The 13,363-nt window shown below is 44.8% G+C and overlaps 2 protein-coding genes and 4 non-coding genes across 7 annotated transcripts; 1 reads left to right on the forward strand and 5 right to left on the reverse strand.

The window, feature by feature from the left end:
* Window positions 1–1,971: 1,971 nt before the first annotated feature.
* Window positions 1,972–6,794, reverse strand: rps7 (ribosomal protein S7). Its single transcript, XM_076993127.1, has 6 exons — window positions 6,646–6,794; window positions 6,488–6,559; window positions 5,940–6,083; window positions 5,016–5,080; window positions 2,641–2,791; window positions 1,972–2,083 (listed from the first exon to the last, which is right to left on the reverse strand). The coding sequence occupies exons 1-6, from the start codon at window positions 6,718–6,720 to the stop codon at window positions 2,006–2,008; spliced, it is 585 nt and encodes a 194-aa protein (XP_076849242.1). The 5' UTR covers window positions 6,721–6,794; the 3' UTR covers window positions 1,972–2,005.
* Window positions 2,393–2,613, reverse strand: LOC143497280 (small nucleolar RNA SNORA73 family). Its single transcript, XR_013125766.1, has one exon. It is a non-coding gene; the product is annotated as a small nucleolar RNA SNORA73 family (small nucleolar RNA).
* On the reverse strand, window positions 2,910–3,130 carry LOC143497279 (small nucleolar RNA SNORA73 family). Its single transcript, XR_013125765.1, has one exon. It is a non-coding gene; the product is annotated as a small nucleolar RNA SNORA73 family (small nucleolar RNA).
* LOC143497282 (small nucleolar RNA SNORA73 family) lies at window positions 5,151–5,371 on the reverse strand. The gene has a single exon (XR_013125768.1). It is a non-coding gene; the product is annotated as a small nucleolar RNA SNORA73 family (small nucleolar RNA).
* LOC143497281 (small nucleolar RNA SNORA73 family) lies at window positions 6,180–6,400 on the reverse strand. Its single transcript, XR_013125767.1, has one exon. It is a non-coding gene; the product is annotated as a small nucleolar RNA SNORA73 family (small nucleolar RNA).
* A 732-nt stretch (window positions 6,795–7,526) lies between the features above and the next one.
* On the forward strand, window positions 7,527–10,279 carry rnaseh1 (ribonuclease H1). Of its 2 annotated transcripts, none has more exons than XM_076993125.1 (8): window positions 7,527–7,853; window positions 7,945–8,099; window positions 8,214–8,372; window positions 8,563–8,662; window positions 9,120–9,174; window positions 9,281–9,365; window positions 9,531–9,655; window positions 9,963–10,279. In XM_076993125.1, the coding sequence occupies exons 1-8, from the start codon at window positions 7,723–7,725 to the stop codon at window positions 10,047–10,049; spliced, it is 897 nt and encodes a 298-aa protein (XP_076849240.1). In that variant the 5' UTR covers window positions 7,527–7,722; the 3' UTR covers window positions 10,050–10,279. The 2 variants fall into 2 exon arrangements, with proteins under 2 accessions (XP_076849240.1, XP_076849241.1); XM_076993126.1 differs by having other exon boundaries at window positions 7,530–7,853; window positions 7,975–8,099.
* The last annotated feature ends 3,084 nt before the right edge of the window (window positions 10,280–13,363 follow it).

Below are 13,363 nucleotides of genomic sequence, written 5' to 3' on the forward strand. Positions count from 1 at the left end.
AGTTATATTGTGTTGTTTAAGTGTTCCCTTTATTTTTTTGAGCAGTGTATATATATATATATATATATATATATATATATATATATATAGACACACAAATGCAATGAAGGGCCAGATAAAAAAAATGACCTCACTGCATCATTTTTTCATTGGCAAGCAATCGTGTACACGACACACTACTCACTAAGTTTTTGGCTTTTGGGTGCCATTTCAGTACTTTTTGCACAACTAGCTTCTCTGACATTGAGCTTAACAGCAAAAATAATGGCACAACTTCAGGTACATTTAAGGGAGGTGAGAGGTACCAAGTGTCACGTCAGACCATTTGAAACCATTTAGAGTGGCCTGCGTGCTAGACGACCTGCAATGGTACCTGGACATACCACCAAACGCTGGCGTCGTCTCGTATGGGGCAGGCAGCATTAACGCTGTACAAGGAACCTGTGGGCCTCGGTGCTGTTCACCGATAAGCCAATTCGCGCCTAGCAGAAATATTGCCCGTCAACGATGTTGGAGACGTCAAGGAGAGCTGTGCATCAGCCACTATATCAAGAGGCTCATAACCGTACCCCCAGAACCTAAATGACCTGAGGGCCCTTCAAGGAGAGTGGAGTGCCATGCCCTAGCAAACAAGACGACTTGTGAACAACACGAGACGTCGTCAAGCTGTAACTGATGCTCAAGGGGGCGTGACAAGTTATTGAGACACTAGATTTTTTTTGTTCAGGTATACACACCTGTTGGCTTTTGTTGAAATGAGGAAATCGCCATTGCATGTTTCTACTAAAATGCCGTACTTTCATGGTGCATCAATGTAGTGTGTGCTTTGGACATTTTCCATAAATTTCACCCGAGAGCCAAATATCAGACTTTTTTCTGAGAGAACAGTAAAAAAATTTAAGAAACTAAAACACGCTTATGTGCCCATGAGAATTATTTAAACAAATTGTAATAAATTCCTGTAGCTTGTTCTATAATTATGGGATTTCACCAGGTCTCAAAATAGCCCAATACAATCCTTAAACTGCAAATAAAACCAGTCTGCATTAATCAGGCACTGATAAAAGTGATTTGTGCAAGCCTGACGAGACAATGAAACTCCAAAGCTGAAATACAGAACTCATCAGCGCCCTCTGCTGGACAAGTGTTACCACGCTCATGAGTGAAGGGCAAACCAAACACTACATACAGCACAGCAGTTAGTACAATCTCTGTAAGGTAACAACAGCTCACCGTGGTCACAGAAGATGATACACAACTAGTCCTATACATAGTTCAACCCATGAGTTACCTAATGAATGATACAGATACCACTTGAAATGCAAGGTCCTGCAAACCTCACAGGCTGACCAGATTTACAGGTGAATGGGTCAGACATTCTTGTTACAATCTTGTATGTTGCACCACTTGTATTCACAGAATCATTGCTGGCATTGGGCTTTGGGAGGCAGTCCCAAAATTATACAGTAAGCAACAATTGTGTCTGTTCGAAAGCAACCTATATGCTAGTATGAAAGTGAAAGTTGAGCAACTCAACAAAAAATTCCATTGGGGTGTTGGTAAAAGTGACCAATGAAAACCTACTGTCTACAGTGAATAGATGAGTTATTACAATACAGCAGGACTCACCTCTTAAACAGGACATTCTATAGCAAAAACAAATGAATATAAATCACTACAGCTTTCTGCTGTCTGAGGTAAATATAGAACACTGGCAACCCAGACAACAGATGGGTTTCACTTTTCTGCATCCCTAGACCGTCAAGACTTTCTTAAAGCAGTTGTAAATAAGCATCTAGGCACCCCCCCCCCTTTTTGCAAGCTTACAAGGGGGGAAAAAAATCGAACTTTATTTGAACTGCAACTTCTATAAAGTGTAATGTTTTTAAAACATGGGAGTTTATTATGGTATGATCTGAATCAGAGCTGCCGTGTCCAAGCTGTTGAATAATGACCCCGTGATGAAGGACATGATGGAATACAAATTTATTTTGCCATCTGCACTTTACAGTTGGAATTCTGGGAATTCAAATACAACATCTTTGCCTGTGAGCTTCTTGTACACACCAGAGAAGGTCTCGACCTGGAAAAGAATTTGAGCATCAGATCATTGCATCTGGTTACCACAAAATGGTAAACACACATTTGTAGATCTAAGACAAACTAAGTTCTCCTAATAATCAGTAAAATTTTAAATAAACTTCAACATGCCCAACTAAATTTGGGAATTTCAGTTCCTTATAAATATCTCCAACACTCAAGAGTTGATCTACATTGGCATCTTTGTTGAGAGTTGCAAAATGTATTGGGTAAAAAAGCCACAATTAGTCCTGTTTACTACAATAAGCTTACCAACCTAGTAAAAACATACTGGAGCAGTAGCCAGCTGAAGGATTGTACCCTGCATGGTTTACCTCCCCAGTAACGGCCCAAAGGGCTCTGGGAAGATCTAGGAATATACAGGACGCCGTCCTCACCAGCCAGAGGCCGGGGACATGCATGCTATCCAACGTCGTGGAACGGGACTGTACGTCACAGCACTGGTGTGCTACGCTCCCATACGCCACACGGACAGAGCCATACGAGAGCCATCTCACAGGGTGTCCACGTTGGGAAGTTTGAGAATGAAGCAATACTCACTTTGTGTTCAACGTTGTTTTGCTGTGCCTTGTCCAGATGCACCTTGATAAGCCGACTACTGTCCAGTTTCACGCGAATCCTCTTGCCAACAATCTCACTGGGGAAGACCAGGTCTTCAAGAATGGCATCGTGCACAGCAGTAAGAGTTCGGCTATAGGACAAACCCATAATTACAATGTTATTAAAATAAAACAAAATGGTACACAGAGTACCAACAAGCACCCTACCAAAAACATTAGACAAAAAAAAGTGTATACACCAAATGAAAATTTTGTATCCTGCATGGTTTACCTCCCCAGTAACGGCCCAAAGGGCTCTGGGAAGATCTAGGAATATACAGGACGCCGTCCTCACCAGCCAGAGGCCGGGGACATGCATGCTATCCAACGTCGTGGAACGGGACTGTACGTCACAGCACTGGTGTGCTACGCTCCCATACGCCACACGGACAGAGCCATACGAGAGCCATCTCACAGGGTGTCCACGTTGGTAGATCACAAAGGGTTGCAAAAACTCTTGTTCTGAATAAAGTTTAAAGGGGACCCATTATGGTTTTTTCCCCCCATCTTAATTTTTCTACATGTCAACAGTCTAGAGAGAAAGTTTAAAGCGCACGCCAGAGTGAATAATTAATAAATTTAACTGGTCCTCAGGTGCCTGAAGTACAACACCACATGCTGTCCACCTACTGGCAAGCATGGCACGCCTTCATGCACCAGTACTGTAGGCTGGGAAGAGTTTGCTCAGTTTTGTACAAACTTTGGCAGTCATGTCAAGAAAAGATGACACGTTTTGCGTTACGAGGGAACACCGTTGAACGGTCTGCAAAGACAGAACCACAAAGTCATCAGTGGTTAAAGTTCATTTACTCCCGATCCCTCTAGTCTTCCAATTATTTTTCCAGCGAGCCTGGCACTACACGGAGGACCGCATCAAAAACCGTGAGCAGTTCGACGGTGGATTTTCACATCTCGTACTTGTGAAAGAAACGCCTGCTCCACTTGAGTGGGAGAAGAGAAGATTCGGTGCGTTTGGGGGGTTCATGATTAATTCAAAACAAGGTGGCTTAGCTGTTACAACTGCTCAAGGGGAGATTCGCTGACTGTAGCTACTTCGCTTCTGAGTTTTGTTGATGAAAATATGAACACTGGGTATTTGAGACATGGATTGAAACAAAATGAATGTTAGTCAAGAAGCAAGGTCAAAATTAGTTAACTAATATATTATAACATATTTGCAGGCGTTACAATGATACAAGCCATCAGATACTTGGAGCTCACTAGTACCTAGCTACTAAATTAACAACAAAACAATGTAGCGTTTATCCATAGGATAGTTTGAAACCGCAGTTTATTTCAGTTCTGGGAAGAAATGCTCATATTAACAGGACGTTTTGTCAATTATTGTTTCCATTTCACCGGTGAAGCTAATATTAAGTAGGAGGAATTAATGTCTCTAAGCAACTAAACTATTTGGACAGCTTGCTTCTGAGCAGTTGTGAAAAGATATTAGAAATGTAACCTGACATGGTGATTGAGAAAGATGCATCTTGTACATTTGCACGACAACAAGCCCCATCTTTGAATGAGAAGCAAAAACACACTAACCTCCATGTAAATAAGCTAGTTCCTCATAATATTTAGTTCATGAACTAGTTATGCCAGTTAATTAGGATACTGGGAGCTTGCCAGCATCTAACATTAGCTACCTATACTAGCTAAGCTAACTACTTGCTTTCAGTCTGCAAGTAAATTCAAGCCAGGGTTTAGCCATCCAACTGTACATTTTGGGCTGTACTGGAAAATATTTTAATTTGACTAACTACCCAGACACTGCTCACCTGTAAACTTCAGGCAGCAAGGCTACCTTGGCAACTAATCTTAGAAGGTTAATAGTTCTAAAATGAAAATAACTCAAAAGCGCATGAATTTTCAGTCAAAGTGTTTGATAATAAACTTGACAATTGTTGATCCTAATAAATAGTGTGCACTGATTTGAAGCACAGCTGACCAATCAGAGCAGGCTGGGCTCATCAGGATAGGGGCTTGAAAACAGCTCTAACAGAACAAAGGGTCATGAGACACGTGCAGCATGAGAAGAAAGTGTTTTTAAGCTTGAAAGTCTTCTCTATTAGACCCTAAAAACAGGACTACGTCGTCGCACTAAGGTTTCGCTCTGGAATTACAAATGGCGCTACATTTCTCGCTTCTATCTATAATAATGTAAGCGAACTATTCAGACAGCTACTTGTCTGCAAACTAGTTACAAGCATTTTCAAGTACTTTAGACAAAATTCCAACACTTTTCAAACCTGGAAAAGCAACATTAAAACATCTTCGCGGATTTCAAGTGCCTGTAGAACAGCTGTCACGTACCTCCTGGGACGTTTCTGCTTGTTCTTCGTACGGCTTTTCCTGGTGGGTTTGGGCAGGATTCTCCTCTGTAACAAAACATCAAGATCAATTCTTTATGGTTTCTAACCAATGTTCTAACTTCAGTAGAAGTTTTGGCATTGTACCCTGCATGGTTTACCTCCCCAGTAACGGCCCAAAGGGCTCTGGGAAGATCTAGGAATATACAGGACGCCGTCCTCACCAGCCAGAGGCCGGGGACATGCATGCTATCCAACGTCGTGGAACGGGACTGTACGTCACAGCACTGGTGTGCTACGCTCCCATACGCCACACGGACAGAGCCATACGAGAGCCATCTCACAGGGTGTCCACGTTGGTTGTGTTTAGGCCACAGTGGGTCCACATTCTATATAAAAAACCTATCCGACATTGACCTGCACAGTTGTTTGCAGTCATACAGCAAAACGCAATATTTTTTTTATTTTAATACAATTTTTAAACCACCCCTCTGGGAACCTGTGTTACATGGAGTAAATTAGACAAAATCCACAAAGCCAAGTACAACTGCAATAAATAGTTCATGTTGCAAGTCAAACAACCTGTCCAAATAAGCCTTAAACGGCATGTAATAACCATGTCTGATATCAACAGTACAGATTAAAGTAACAGGTAATGCTTAAAAAATCATTTTAAAAATACTACAACGGCAAAACCAGCTCACCGCTGGAGTCTAACCACTCATCTTGAACAAGATTTCTGGTCATCTTCAATCAAGGAACCCATACAAAGACAATCTACCTTTAATGAACTCAAAAACAGCACTTCAAAGTACTTTTAACGACTAAACACAAAGTGCTTTTGTCTGGCTTTATATGCAGTAGACATGTGCTAGGTTTAAAGAAGGGGAATCAACATGCCAACGCAGAGATCCCCCACAACCTATACCTGTGCGATGAAGACCACATGCTTGCCACTGAATTTCTTCTCCAGCTCGCGAACGAGCCGCACCTGGATCTTCTGGAAGGCCTTCAGCTGGGGCACAGGCACGAAGATGATGATGGCTTTCCTGCTACCACCAACCTCAATTTCCTGAACACAAAACAAACAGCAGCTTTAATTTACAACCACATTGCTCAGACACGCTGATTTTTTTCTGAGATCAAGAATACTTTCTTTCTAAATTTGGGTTGTATCCTGCATGGTTTACCTCCCCAGTAACAGCCTAAAAGGCTCTGGGAAGATCTAGGAATATACAGGACGCCGTCCTCACCAGCCAGAGGCCGGGGACATGCATGCTGTCCAACGTCGTGGAACGGGACTGTACGTCACAGCACTGATGTGCTACGCTCCCATACGCCACACGGACAGAGCCATACGAGAGCCATCTCACAGGGTGTCCACGTTGGTCACTTTGCATTTATTACAAGGAGGTTTCAATCAGATACCTCACTAAAAGATGAATCTCAGCTAGTGATGAAATGGTCATCACCAACCTTAGCAGCTGTGATATTGAGCTCCCTCAGCTGAGCCTTCAAATCAGAGTTCATCTCCAGCTCAAGAAGAGCCTGCAAGGCAAAGAACGTTAAATATTACTACTAAAAGAAACCACGACACACACACACACACTACAGCCCACCTAGATGTACTTTACCTGGGAAATGCCAGATTCGAACTCATCTGGCTTTTCGCCGTTCGGCTTCACGATTTTCGCGCTGGAACTGAACATGGCCTGTGTCTGAAACAAACACACACACTTCTTCACACACTACCCAACACTGTCCTTCTTGGCTACAACCATCTGAAATGAACTTGTCAAATCTGAAACTTTAGCCATCAGGCAACCAATGCTAGCTAGCCATCCTAATTCTCATTGGCTAGCCACCTGTAATCTTAAGCGATGTAACAGAGTCCATAATCAACTATTATGATACACAAAAATCAACTTTCACCACAACTGTGTCTCATATAAACGCACGCGCCACCCCATACATTCGCACGAGCGCCCTTTACATGGCACAATTAGCAACACGGGCTAAAGAGTGTTAGTCGCTACAATGCCGCGTCTACTGTCAAGTTAATCTTGATTTAATATAAAAGGCGTAACCTATTCGTTACAAAACGACTCTGCGACTGTACTATTCGCCTCAAACCCACTCGCTACACCTGAAAGAACCGCACACGGGCCCAAGCTTGGCGGCCCGCTCCTCCATGGAAGATAACTCACGTCCGCTAGCCACTTCACTATTACAATTTTCTTTGACTTAAATTGCCATCCAATGTCATGACTATTTTTATCTGACGCATCCTCGTGTATTCAAACAATATTAGACAAAAACAGGCGGCCCACTCTACATTTCTATGATTTTAACATATAATCTTCCTTACTGGTCACATTCAACTAACCCACCTCATTCAACGACGGCCTGGGAAGAGGCCGTAATCTCGCGAGAGGTCGGCAAAAGCGCGTTACCCCGGGAATTATGGGAAATTCGGCGAGTGCGTTTTTCTCTTCCAGCCTACAGGGGGCGCAGTTGCGTTTTGTTGAATAATAATAAAGATGGCTCGCTAGTACTCGCACACAGAAGTGTGGTTAGTTCACAGCAGAATTGGTGTCGCCTGCGAGAAATTCACGCTTTAATTCAGTGTACTGTTGTCACCAAGCGACACCGTGTCAGTTAGTCAGCTACCCGGTCTTTATTGTGTGTTCATAATGGTGTGAGTGAAGCTCATGTTGAGATTTCCCAGTTTTTACAGTCTTGTACGCAGGGCAGTGTGCATCAGCGCAGAGGACATGGGGAAGAAAGGCAGTTTCTTTTATGCGGTGAGGAAGGGACACAATCCCGGTGTGTACCAGACATGGTGAGCGTGGTTTAGTGTTACTCGTATTACGGTTCACGTCTGCACTCTGTCCTTAAGGGAAACTCTTGTAACTCTGCTCTCTGTCCTAAAGGGAAACTTGTAACTGCACTCTGTCCTTCAGGGAAGACTGTAAACATCAAGTGGACAAGTTCCCCAATGCACGCTATAAGAAGTTTGCTTCTGAAGAGGAAGCGTGGGCTTTTGTGAGGAGCGAGGTTATAGCAACATCTGTGACAACTACGGAGGGTAATCAAGCTTACTGTGGTGCATGTGTTCTCTTATCAGTCCTCACACAATCTTTATAATCCATCATTCCTGGGGGTGCAAGTGATATCCAGTTGACATTTCTGTTTTTTCTAGAATGTGATAGTCCCCAGTTGCCTAAAGATCTCGACGGAGGAAAAAGGCCCAGTGAGGATAACTTAAACGATGGAAGAAGCCTAAAACGGGTGAAAATAGATGGGGTATTGGAACATAAGAGCTCAGCTGCCACCAGTTCTGATGGGTTCACTTACATGGGTAATTGTCTCAAAATTCTCATATGAATAGATCTATGGATGAAGTATAGTGTTATTTACATCTTCTTAAATCAAAAGGCTTCTTGGACCAGTGTGACCTGTATAAGATGCATTTAATTGAATAAAATTTGAGTTTCCAAGAGTCTTCGGTATAGGTGTGTTTTCTTTACAAGCATGATGTTATGGTGCAGGAGATGCAGTGGTGGTGTATACAGACGGCTGCTGTACAGGCAATGGGAGGACTGGGGCTCGTGCAGGGATTGGAGTCTACTGGGGTCCTGATCACCCTCTGTGAGTAATACGGAACAGTAGAAGTATGTAAGGCGAGTAACAGTGGAGGTTCTGTTTCCCAAGTGTATTCACCATCCTTTGGCTGCAGTTTAAGACACACATCGTCTTATCTATTTGTAGTATGTCAGTGTGTTGAAGGTGTTAAACATGTTTTGAAAGGACTGATGGAATAAGTAGTGAAACGTCTTCAACATTAGACAAGTTCAGCCACCTTGACCTTTTATTATAGAGGTGGCAAAGTCTCCCCCTTCAGGGCTGGAGTCCAGTAAAGTTTAGTGTTTGCTCTGCCCTGACGCACCTACTAAACCTGGCAATTGATTGATGAGTTGAATCAGGATTGTTAAACTAATATTAGTTTAATTTAGCACTGTGGTGTCAAACACCCCTGTAGACAATTACCATATGGGCTGAAAACAGACATTTTAAATGTGTGTGTTTGTGTGTGCACTTTCCGCAGTAATGTTGCTGAGAGGTTGCCTGGGAGACAGACGAACCAGAGAGCTGAACTGCAGGTATGTATGAACCTTGCGTCTTCAATTACAGAAGCTCCTGCATTTGTAGAAAATACCAGTTTTTTTGTCATGGCACTTTGCATCATCTTTATAACCTGTGGTTCAGGCAGCCTGTAGGGCACTGGAGCAAGCCAGAGACCGCAATATCAAGAAGCTTGTGCTCTACACGGACAGCAAATTCACTATTAATGGTACGTTTGACCCCCTATCCAAGTTACACACAGCATATATGAAAGTCCTCTTCCACTTTAGGACTTCTTTCTAAGAAGTCTGCATGAGAGGTTCAGAGTTCTTAGTCCTAAAGTGTTCATATGCACACGCATAGCTCACGTAACCCTTCCTGCTTCTGTGTAAAGGGATCACAAGCTGGATAAAGACCTGGAAGACCAACGGATGGAGGCTGAAATCAGGCGGCGACGTGGTCAATAAAGCGGACTTCCAGAAGCTCGACAAACTAAATGCAGAACTTGAGGTTGTATGGGTACGTATACTGATGCACTTTGCTCTCTACAAAGGAACTTGATGTCAGAGTGATCCTTCTTAGGCAGGTAAAGGACCTGAGGAAGAGTCGGATTCACTGACGGTCAGTCCAGAGGATCGTACCTGCATTGCTGCATATGCCTTTAACAAAGTAACAAAGGCTTTAAGAGAGTATCTACTGCCCCTGCAACAGCAGCATGGAGCCCCTATATTTAGATTCAATGCATGATTTGCGTTTATGGCAAGTAGAACGTTTTAAAGAAATGTGTGTGGCCACATTTGAGTGTCCTATCCTTTTACCCTTTTAGATGCATATCCCAGGCCATGCTGGCTACACGGGGAACGAGGAGGCAGACAGACTCTCCAGAGATGGAGCGGCCATGCCTGACTGTTAGCTGCACCAGACTTCTGCTGTGCTAATGTTTCACAGATTTGGGTCATTCGTAGGCAGTTCAGTTTGTCTGGTACTTTTATCTATTTTTTTGTGCATAAATAATTCTTGCAATTGTTTTTGTTTTGATTTTTTTGGACATGTCTAGAAGTCCTTCCTGGATTTTACACAGTTGAAATGCTTTACATGTTTTATTGTTTGTTCCTGTAAATAAAGAGCTGCTTTTGCAGGATATAAGGCTGCTTCTAATTGGTTGTTTGTATAGGAGCAGTAAAGGATTCTTGATAGGACACACAAACAGCAATTAAACCTTTTATTAGACTTCACATGTTCATTCATTTCCCAGCAGTCTAAACGGTTTAGTGCAGAATACCTATGACTAGTCCTCTGCAGTGCTCCCTAGTACTGGTAACTTACTCCATGTCCCACCCACTGTAATACCCAATTCTAACAGGAGATGGCAGTGCACGTCATATGATGGTGCTGGCTCTGACCAGCATACTCGTGTACTACTGTTGCACCATAGGTACCTGCAATTGTCTTCATTATTCTAGCTTGGCACTATAGTAAATTGCTAAACTTTGCAGTTCTGTATCACTTCCTTTAAATAAATATTCTACTTTTGATACAAATTTATATCTAGTTGTGGGATATTGAGTTGTGGAATGACAGCTCAATATTTATCTGAGGCTAGTCTATAATTGAATATATTTATCCTTAAGCACTCGCATATTTGAGATGTATTCCAGGATAGAACATCTGATGAAATATTTCAGGCCTGAAGAACAATACATGGCAGTTTGAAATGTGTAACACTCAGCATTTGAACATGCTCTAATGAACATTTGCTTCTGCCTACCATATAATGCATGTTTAAAGAGTGCACAATATGTTCACGCATTGTATACATCCTTCACCTACACGTGTACATGGCACGAATCATATGGTGCCGTGTCCTCAACACTGGTGATGTCCAACCGAGCTTCGGCCGGTTCTGGGCGGCCCCAGCAGACGAACCCCGCCCACCGCGGGGGGGGGAGCGGGTCCGAGAAGGAGCTCCCTTCGGCGGAGGCCGTTTGATCGCCGGCGTGCCGCGGTGATGATTTGTCGCAGATGAAGGAAGCGCAGGAGGCTGAGCAAACGCCCTGTCGTTAGCGCACATCTGCTCTCGCCGCTCTTCAAACGGCGCCTCGCAGCTGACGCGCGTCCTCAAATCCGGGAGGACGCGCGGGGGGAATTTCCGCTTAATGAATCCGGCGGCGGTGGCGCGCGCGCGCTCGCGCGCCGAGGCCTCTTTGTGCCGGCAGGCGCGGGGAGGCACAATCAAACGCGGCGGCAGAGCTGCCACGGGAGGCGGAGCTGCGGCTCGTAACCGAGCAGACATCTGTTTCCATGACAGCTGTCTGGAGCGGGATGAGCCTAACTAACTCCCCGCCTCAGAACTAGTCTGTTTGATACCTCCGGCGGACACAAAGTGGTAAGAAGGTTCTGTCGGCGGTGCTCTGCCATGCTTTGTTTGGCGACACTAATGTAACGAGAGAAGTTGCGAGGGGCGTCTTCGGTTTGCACGTCTGTGAACCCAGCAGGATCAGAGCGGCCCGGAACGTAGGTGGGACGGGGGGGGGAGTAAACACGAGCGTGGAGCACACGCACCACTCAGCCGCTCCAGTTTGAGAGGGAAGTAATGTAGACGTGGCTGAGAGGGCTCTGGAGAGCAGGTGGAGGGCCTGGCGTACAGCAGCAGAGGGGAGAAGTTTGGAGTGAAGCTGTTGCGGTGAACGAGAAAGTTTGGAGTGGGTTCGTTTCGCCGGACCCTCGGCGTCTTGAGTGTGAGAGCTGCCGTCGTGAGCTGCGTGCCTGGGTGGAGGTGCCTTTCCTCCCTCATATCTCCTGTTTCCTCTCTGCCGTCTCCCGTCTTCTGTCTGTCCCCTGGTTTGTCCCCTGATTCGTCCCCCGGCCTGTCCCCTGCTCCGGCCACGTGCCATCGGCCTGGTGTACAGATGGTTGTGAGGAGAGCTGTGTCCTCAGAGTGGGGCAAGACAAGGTGAGCTCTGGCACTGCGGCATGCTGCTGCCTCTCTCTCTCTCTCTCTCTCTCTCTCTCTCTCTCTCTCTCTCTCTCTCTCTCTCTCTCTCTCTCTCTCTCTGACCTCCCTCTGCTTCTCTCAGTACACCTGTTCAGAAACGCCCCTTTGCTCAGACCCTACATCCTCCATCACAACAAAGATCATTGGTTACTCTGGAAGACGTGCCCAGCCTTTTCTCTTTCCCAACTCTATTTTTCAGTCCGTTAAAACAGGTACCAAATAAACATCAAATTCACAGAGGCAAACATGACTACACTACGAGTTGCTAATTTGGGGGAAAAGTATCTTAGACTATATTGAACAGCCCAACCCCCCTGCCCCCACTGGACCGTGTTTAAGTTCTGCCGCAAAGGAACAGTCACTTTCTCAGCACTAACACTGTCAGCGAGGTTTCTCTTCGTATGTTTATAAGTTATGGGAAGCCACAGTTTTAATGAGGCGCAGGCAGATAAAAACAGCGCGCTTATCCTTACTTTGACCAAAGACAGGAACGTACCACATCGTTTAGCTCTCATACCACACCAGAAGACCATAGCTTTCCAAACACGTGCTCCTCCTTTCTTTACCTCCTAATAAATGTCAGTTTTCAAAATCGAATCGAACTCTGCGCGCGTAACTGTGGAGGCGAGCGTTACCTCCATCTTTAAACACGTCAGTAAACACGAGTCGGCTGTAGTCGGTGTTGACACATGCGATGTCCTTGACCCGAATAGTGCAGATGGCCAGGCTGTGGGCCGGCGCCTGAGCGGGAGAGCTCGGCTAGCGCGCGCACCGCTACCTGGCCCGCAGGACGCCTCACGCTGTTCGTGACTCTCTCTTCGAGCCTCCCGAGAAACTCCAGGGAGCCGGTGCCCGCGGCAGGCGATTCGGGTTTCTTATAAGTGGAGAAGACCATGTGTGTGCGTGCGTATGAAAGAAAGAGAGAGACGGACTTCAAGACCACCATCATTCCACTGTAGCGTATGAGGGTTCCTTAGTTCCTATAGCCCTAGGATTTTACAGGTAGGTTCACGAATTGGCTAACGGAACATATCTGGAAGTGCTTGACATCACATGACAAGCGTCTGACAAAGGTCAATGAAAGGTCTGAAAAATGCGCTCTGAAAATGCTATTGAAATACCAAAATGCACTGAAATACCAAATTCATAACTCCATGTGGATCTTTCAAAGGTTTGTAGGGTTTTATATATTCCATAAGAATCTCAGTTGCTGTATGTTCTCCCCAGAGGGA

This window comes from Brachyhypopomus gauderio, unplaced genomic scaffold (genome assembly GCF_052324685.1).
Source record: "Brachyhypopomus gauderio isolate BG-103 unplaced genomic scaffold, BGAUD_0.2 sc104, whole genome shotgun sequence".
Taxonomy (NCBI): domain Eukaryota; kingdom Metazoa; phylum Chordata; class Actinopteri; order Gymnotiformes; family Hypopomidae; genus Brachyhypopomus; species Brachyhypopomus gauderio.

Excerpts from the sequence above, each read along its gene's own strand:
- rps7 (XM_076993127.1), bottom strand. The coding sequence starts at position 6,720 with ATGTTCAGTTCCAGCGCGAAAATCGTGAAGCCGAACGGCGAAAAGCCA. Across the intron at positions 2,792-5,015 it reads AAGCAGAAACGTCCCAGGAG|CCGAACTCTTACTGCTGTGC; the intron begins GTACGTGACAGC and ends TTTGTCCTATAG. Across the intron at positions 2,084-2,640 it reads AAAACAACGTTGAACACAAA|GTCGAGACCTTCTCTGGTGT; the intron begins GTGAGTATTGCT and ends ATTCTTTTCCAG.
- rnaseh1 (XM_076993125.1), top strand. The coding sequence starts at position 7,723 with ATGTTGAGATTTCCCAGTTTTTACAGTCTTGTACGCAGGGCAGTGTGC. Across the intron at positions 8,100-8,213 it reads ATCTGTGACAACTACGGAGG|AATGTGATAGTCCCCAGTTG; the intron begins GTAATCAAGCTT and ends TGTTTTTTCTAG. Across the intron at positions 8,373-8,562 it reads TGATGGGTTCACTTACATGG|GAGATGCAGTGGTGGTGTAT; the intron begins GTAATTGTCTCA and ends GTTATGGTGCAG.